Here is a 7,234-nt window from a genome sequence, read left to right as displayed (position 1 = left end):
CAGGAACTGAAGAACCAAGTTTATCCAGTATCTGAGATGCATCGACCTCGTGACCACAAAATCCAGTGGTCCAGCAACCCTGAAGCTGAGGACCCAGAGTCCAAGAGGAAAGATCGTGATTGAAAGCCCGATGATCCAAGATCAAGGGGTTTTGTGAACACCTGCCCGCAGGGTCCTGGGATCCCCAGCCAGGTGTCCAGGGGCTCAGGTGCCCCTGGGTGGGGCGCCCGAACCTACAGAGCCGCTCGGCAGCTGCTCTCTAACCATTCTGCGCCGCACCAGCCTTCCCTTAGCATTCATTGGTGAGTCCTCGGAAGCGTGGACCAATCAAAACCCTCCTCGTGTCTCCAGCCCCCTCCCAGTCGCCGCTCTGGAAAGCTGGGGGCGGGGCCCCTCCAGGCTGACCCAATGGCAATGCAGGCGGAACGCCGTGCGGGCTGGCGATTGGCTGCCCTTACTGGCTCTGTCAGAGCCGGATTGGCGGGTGGCGGAGACGGAAGCGTCCCTTGGGCCCGAGCCGCCGGAGCTCGGCCGGGGCGATGTGGAGCGCGGGCCGCGGCAGAGCTGCCGGACAGGCGCTTCTGGGGCTGCTGCTGACGTTCTTGGTGGCGAGCAGCGGTGCCGCCAAGACCGGCGCAGGGCTCGTGACCTGCGGGTCGGTGCTGAAGCTATTCAACACGCAGCACAGGGTGCGGCTGCACTCACACGACATCAAATACGGATCCGGTGCGCGGGGCCCGGGACTGGGGCATCGTCAGGGGGCGGAGCCCAGGGCTGGGAGTTTGAAGGTGGGGTGGACTTGGGGGGAGTCTTCAGGGCTATGAGTCTGGGGGGGGGGTCATCAAGGAGCCTGGCTAGGGAGCCGGGGGGGCCAAGGACCGGCCGTTTTAAGGGGGGGGGTCGTCGGAATATTGGGGGCGAGGAGGGTCGTCCGGGAGCTGCGGGCCAAGGGACTTGGGAGTTCAGCCAGGGTCCAAGGGCCAGAGATGGGGGCTGGGAGTGAGCCGTTGGGGTCCCAGGATTGAGGTTGTCCCGGAAAGTTTATGGTGTGCGGGTCAAGGGTAGGGAGTTCAGAGATTGACTGCGACCCCGGGGTGGGGTGGGATGTCGCCCCTCAGGCAGCGGCCAACAGTCGGTGACTGGCGTGGAGGCGTCTGACGACGCCAATAGCTACTGGCGGATCCGCGGTGGCTCGGAGGGCGGGTGCCCGCGCGGGTCCCCGGTGCGCTGCGGGCAGGCGGTTCGGCTCACGCACGTGCTAACCGGCAAGAACCTGCACACGCACCACTTTCCGTCGCCGCTGTCCAACAACCAGGTGAGCCCTCGCCCCGGAGAGGCTCCTTGTGTGTGGTGAGGGGGAGGGCAGGGGCAGAATCTTGACTCTTCCTCTCCGTGGCTCTGAGCCTCAGCTTCCTGTGCGAAGTGGCAATTTCAATTCAGAAATGTTTACTGAGCACCACCTCTGCGGGGCAACTGACAGGAAGAGAGATCTGCTGGATAGCTTATCTCCTGGGGTTGAGTTGGACCCAGGAAGGGGATCCACAAGGCCTTTGGGTGGCGAATATGAAACTGGGCAGGGAAGGAGGGACTCAAGCTGGGTCTGGAAGGATGAGTGAGAGTTCTCCAGGCCACAGAGGGGGAGAATAGGGGTTTTTGCCAGGCCTAGGGAAGAGCTTGTGCTCCAGTGGAATTCATTGAAACTGGGGATGGAGAGGTGAAGGGGTGGAGTTGGGGTGGATGAGGGTTGTGGGGTTAGGGAGGGAGTGGGGAGGAACAGAGGCTGTTTGTATGAAATAGAGACCTGTCAGCCTAGGATGTCATGCTGAGTGAGGCTCAGAGAGGTTAGGAAGGGGAACATGGAGGAGAGAGGAGGAGGCCTTAGCTACTTGGGGGCCAGTGGCTACTGCCCAGACAGATGGGGTAGGGTGTGCATGTGTTTAAAGAGACCGTGTTGAGAGCCTACTGGGTGCTGGGGGTGGCGGTGGTAGTGTCCTATTTTGCAGCTGTGGAAGCTGAGGCTCAAGGGTACAGGGAAGGACCCAAGGACCAGTGCCCTGGGTGTGAGTGCTGCTGCCAGAGTGACCACAGGGGATTCAGTGTGCCCTCTGTGGTGAGCACTGTCCTTCTACCCCCTGCACCCGTAGGAGGTGAGCGCCTTTGGGGAAGACGGTGAGGGTGACGACCTGGATCTGTGGACCGTACGCTGCTCAGGGCAGCACTGGGAGCGAGAGGCCGCTGTGCGCTTCCAGCACGTGGGCACCTCTGTGTTCCTGTCAGTCACTGGAGAGCAGTACGGGAGCCCCATCCGCGGACAGCACGAAGTGCATGGCATGTCCAGCGCCAATACACACAATACGTGGAAGGCCATGGAAGGCATCTTCATCAAGCCCAGTGTGGATCCCTCTGCAGGTCACGATGAACTCTGAGTGCCATGGATGGGTGGATGGAGGCAGCAGGGTGGGGCATCTGCGGGGCCACTCTTGGTGGAGACTTTGGGTTTGTAGGGGTTCTCAAGTGCCTTTGTGATTAAAGAATGTTAGTCTGTGATTGTGTTTTGCTGTAAGCCTGGGGGTGAACAGGAGGTGCCAGCCGTCCCTGACCTGGCTCACCATCTCTTCCTTAGTGCAAAACCTCTTGTCTCCAGCACGGAATGACAGCTAAACCCATTCAAACCTTGATGCTCTTTCATGTATGCCAACACTGCCATCACAACATCCCTCTCCACCTTCAGATGGTCTGATGGCAAGTGACCCCAGTTCCCTAGCTCCTGAGCTTCATGAACCTTAGTGTTAAGGCCTCACACCCTAGCCTGCCTGGGCATGTGGCATCTCAAGCCCCCACTACAACTTTCCAGGGTCCCCAAGGAGATAACAGAACTTCAGAAGATATTACAATGGAAGGTAACCACAAAGGACTACTACCTGCAGAAATCTGAGTAGTGTTCTTGGAAGGAGAGGCACAATTCTGGCAGGCAAAGCATTGCAACTTAAAGGCAGGAACAATAAATGGGAGAGCCCTAATAAAGGAAGAGAACAGTTAGTTTTGCTGGTGCATAGGTGACCTCTAGAGGTTATGGGGGAGACTACAGTCTTCCTGGACTTGCTAACTTGGCCCAGGTGGGACTGTATAGGTAGGAGGGGAGGGGTTAAAGGGAGCTGCTGGGGGTGCAGAGTGCCACTTTCCTGAATGAGAATACAAGAGCCCAAGGAGAAGCTGGGAGTAGCAGCTGGTGGGAAGGGGCTTGGAGGAGTGTGGGCAGAGCACCTTGCAGGTGAAAAATAAATTGTGAGACTTGACGGGAGGTGGCTCATGCTGTAGGCCCTGGACCATTACTTCCCCGCCCTCTCAACCCATGAGCTGCTGCTCTGATCAAACACAGACCACCTGACCCCTCCACTGCCAACCCCCTCAAGCATTTGTCTGCAAGTTTAAGCTCCTCTCCCATCACCCACCTGACCTGCGACATGACAGCAGTACACCTAGATGAATAGCAGAACCAGTGTACAGCATGTAGGAAGCCTTGGGGAACCAAGGCTGAAGCTGTGACAACACTTAAGATGGCTCCAGACAGAACACAGGACAAGACCAAAAATTAAATTGCAGCAGCAGCAGCAGCAGCAGCAGCAGCAGCAGCAGCACAGCACACGTTTACTGAACACTAAGTGTCAGGCACTTGGCCAACGATTTACACAGCATCTCATTGCTCCTGGCAACAATTCTGGGAAGCAAGTTCAATTGTCTTAATTTTGCAGAGGAGGCTGCAGGTTGGTAAAGATTCAACCCAGCTCTACCTGCCTCAGAAACATTTGCTCTTGGTCATTGCATTGAGAGAATAAAGGGGGGGGGAGCGAAGCACCATAGCCTGAGCAACCCCCCCCCCCCAACACACACACACACTGCAGCTGTGTGAGGGCTGAACGATGTATATCCTCATGGGTTATCAGCTCTGGGTAGGCACTTAATGCGTATCCACAAAGTGGATAGCAATCGCGGAGACACTCAAGCTGACACTCTCTTGCCCGTACCTCCCACAGATCCACAAGGCTTCAGGGCTCCAGGACCAGATCTCTGCAGCTCAGGCCTAACCGGGTGGCTTCAGGTCAAGCCAGGCGATGAGGTGGGGTTGGGTGGGGAACGGGCACTACCCCAGCCGGGAAGCCCACTGCAGCCGAGTATCTTGTCCGGGAGGGACAGGGAGAGATGTCAGCACGCAAAATGAAGCAGCCTGCGGCACTGCACCGCAGAGAACTAGAAGAGGGTTCGGGCATTTTCCCAGGATCGCAGCCGTCTTCCCAGTGGGCTCAGCTGCGTGGACTGCGCCCCCCTCCGGGCTCCCAAGCATTCTCGCCGGCGCCACTATTAAACTCGCGGAGACTGGAGCTGAGAAAAGGCGGGCAAAATCCTTTTTGATAAGTTATGAATGGGGAGAAAGTGTTTGTAGTACTCATTGTTAAAACCACGGAGCCGGGGACTTGGCTCGCTCCCGGCCAATCGGAGCCCGGAGGCTATTTTGAAATCGCTCCGGTTTCAGCCAATAGGCGTGCAGGAGGTGAAGCCCCGCACGGACTCCGACCAATGAGCGCGGCGTTATGCTAAGAAGCCGGGGGCCGGGCCCCGCCGACTGTCAGCGGGTTAAAGATGGAGCCGGCGAGCGAGAGGGCGCCACGAGGTGCGGGGTCGTCCTTATGGGGACGACAGGGGCGACCAACCGCCAGGACCTTTCTTTCGCTAACCTTCGCGTCCTGCCCTGGCCTGGTTTGGAAGGGGCGTCCCGCCGCGTGAGTAGCAGGGTCCGAGGCGGAGAGCACAGGCAGGGCGGCCCTACCCGGCGGGACTGTGCGGAGGGGAGAAGCCCCGACCCCGGGCGCCCTCCCCGGGCAGGGGACTCCAGAAGGGCGGGAAGCCTCCCTTGTTCTTTGCTTCGCTCTGGGCCGCCAGGCAGAGAATCTTTAGGACTGGAGCCCAAGTTGGGGGCTAGGGGTCAGGGATGGGGGGCCTGAGCCTGCGGGGACGCGTCGTTCGGAATGGGGCCACCCTCCTTCTCTCGGAGCCGCAGGCCGAGTGAGGGCGTAGGGTCGTCGGGCTGTACCCACCCTCGCTCCCTGCGCGAATGGGCTTCGGACTGCGGTGGAGCGCGGGTCCCTCTCCTTTGTGTGTTCGCCCCCTCCCCCGTCCGCTCCCGCTCTTGGGTTGGAGCTACCCCTCAGTCTGGGGTCTCTCCCGCACCGCAACGTGGAGCGTGCTGGGGAAGGTCGGGGACCTTCTGACGACCTCCAGGACCGCAGCCCTGCCGAAATCCTTCCCTCCTTGAGGTCCAGGACTGGGCCTCTAGCCCCACCCACCCCCGGTTGAGCTTCCCGCCCTGAGCTTCTTGGGGTCCGTGGGGGTCCCCCCTGCTGGCCCCAGGTGCTCTGACGAGGTTGCACTACTGTGCTCTGAGAAGCAGTGCAATGATATTGTCAAAGCATCTGGGACCAGCCTTGGGAACCCCCCCTTCCCCACACCACCAACCCCCTCCCCAGGCCGGGCCCCTTGGGCCTGCAGGCCCTCCCCTCCCCCCCTCCCCAGCCTTGCTCCCTTCTCCATGGAAACTTGAGATCCTGGCCAGGCCTGGGCCTCTAGGGTCAGAGGGCACCCTTCCCCCCAGGCAGAAGCCCCACCCCAGTGGGCCTGCATTCCAGGTCTCAGATCCTCATGGACCACCACCGGGAGAGGCGCTGGCAGGCCTGCCTGACACTCTTTCCCTGTTGCACTACTGTGGGCCGCTGGGAAGCAGTGCAATGATGAAAGGGCATCGGTCAGGCCCAGCCCACCACCCTTAGCGCCTGAAGGGAGGGAGTTTTGCTGCCTCACTCCACTTTCTAGCAGTTAGGAGCAGGTGTGGAACTGGGCTGGACCCTCCATCAGAGGATTAGGTGAGTGCAGAGCTGGGGGATCCTCCCACAAATTCTCCTTCTGGGTTGCGGCTGAACAGGAGCAGGGGCAGGGGCCCTGGATTCAGAAAAGCTCTGGTTTGAAGATCTTTCCATACGAACTCCCGGGGTAAGGTCGGGGACTCCAGCTTCCGTCAGGGCCTTGTGGAGGAATGGAAACCCACTGTGTTGCCTGGCTCAGTCCCAGCTCAACTTTGACCATGTGCAGGTGAACTACACCCAGCCCTCCTTGAGGGCTTGGGGAGGGTCAGACTCTGGAGAGAACATTCTCCTGGGTTCTTAGGAGCAGCACTATCTGGGGTGGGTGGGTGGACTTGGGCTATGAAGCCCATAGGTGATACCCATCAACCATGCCAGCTTGTTCTCTTACAGGGAGGTATGCTGCCCTGAGACTGCAGGAGGGACCAAGAGGTGCCTGGCATGCCCCTCCTAACAGCTACAATTAGGGGGGATTGCCAAGGAGCCAGGCCCCAGGCATGCCTGCAAGGCCACCTCCTCCATCAGGACCTGCCACAATGCAAAAGGCTTTTGTGTGCCCAGTGACGGTCATTCAAGCCTGTCTCTTTTGAGAGGAGGCCTAGGTTTCCAGATGGGCATTTGGGAGTACCCCTCACCCCTGGCTGAGCACATCAAGATGTCAGCTTCACCCCCACCCTGGGGGGTAGAAGACTGGGCATCTGTGGCTGGAGGTGGCCATCATTATTTCTGTGTAGATTCTGTGCCCACGGGCTGGAGACCCTCATACAGCTGTCTCTGGCCCTTGCTGGGGGATGCTTGTGAACTCAGGGCTTTGCTCAAATGTTCCCTCTTAGGGAAAGCCTTTCCTGGGCTCCACAGCATCCAATATTCCTCCAGTGGAGCCTGTTAGATGGAAATTTCTCATTGTGACTGAAGTCCTCATTAGACCGGGAGCCCTGAGGGCAGGGACAATGTTCCTTTTTATATCTCTCTTGGCAGTGCCTGGCACAGAGGAGGGGGCCAATACAACTTTAATAAATACAAATAAGTACATGAAGTGTGAAGTATTATCAGCACAACATGGTGGGGGGGGGTAATTAGGGGTCTACTTAACCCCTCAGAGGATGCTTGTGCTGTATATAAAAAGCCACATACTGTATATTTCAAAGTAAGGTCTTTAACTCACACAGCGACAGAAAGTAGAATGAAGATTTGAACCATGTGTATCATATCTGTTTGCACCCCATGCTAAAATTTTTTCCTCCTTGGTTATTTTCATCTTGCTCTCTGGCCTCAAAGCCGGAGGAAGTGAGGTCCATCTCCTATGCTGGGGACAGCAGAAC

The 7,234-nt window shown here is 58.4% G+C and overlaps 1 protein-coding gene across 1 annotated transcript; it reads left to right on the top strand.

Annotated features, from left to right (window-relative positions):
- The first annotated feature begins 493 nt into the window (after positions 1-493).
- Positions 494-2,547, top strand: SDF2L1 (stromal cell derived factor 2 like 1). The gene is made up of 3 exons (XM_026487840.4): positions 494-726; positions 1,119-1,315; positions 2,145-2,547. The coding sequence occupies exons 1-3, from the start codon at positions 540-542 to the stop codon at positions 2,424-2,426; spliced, it is 666 nt and encodes a 221-aa protein (XP_026343625.1). The 5' UTR covers positions 494-539; the 3' UTR covers positions 2,427-2,547.
- Positions 2,548-7,234: the final 4,687 nt, after the last annotated feature.

The sequence above is a fragment of the Ursus arctos genome, unplaced genomic scaffold (genome assembly GCF_023065955.2).
Source record: "Ursus arctos isolate Adak ecotype North America unplaced genomic scaffold, UrsArc2.0 scaffold_34, whole genome shotgun sequence".
NCBI classification, from domain to species: domain Eukaryota; kingdom Metazoa; phylum Chordata; class Mammalia; order Carnivora; family Ursidae; genus Ursus; species Ursus arctos.
Note: the sequence above shows the minus strand (reverse complement) of the source record. Positions and strands in the feature narration are given on the sequence as shown.

Bases quoted from the DNA above. Each gene is read 5' to 3' on its own strand.
- SDF2L1 (XM_026487840.4), top strand. From the start codon at position 540: ATGTGGAGCGCGGGCCGCGGCAGAGCTGCCGGACAGGCGCTTCTGGGG. The intron at 727-1,118 runs GTGCGCGGGGCC...GTCGCCCCTCAG, and splicing joins CGACATCAAATACGGATCCG to GCAGCGGCCAACAGTCGGTG. The intron at 1,316-2,144 runs GTGAGCCCTCGC...CTGCACCCGTAG, and splicing joins CGCCGCTGTCCAACAACCAG to GAGGTGAGCGCCTTTGGGGA.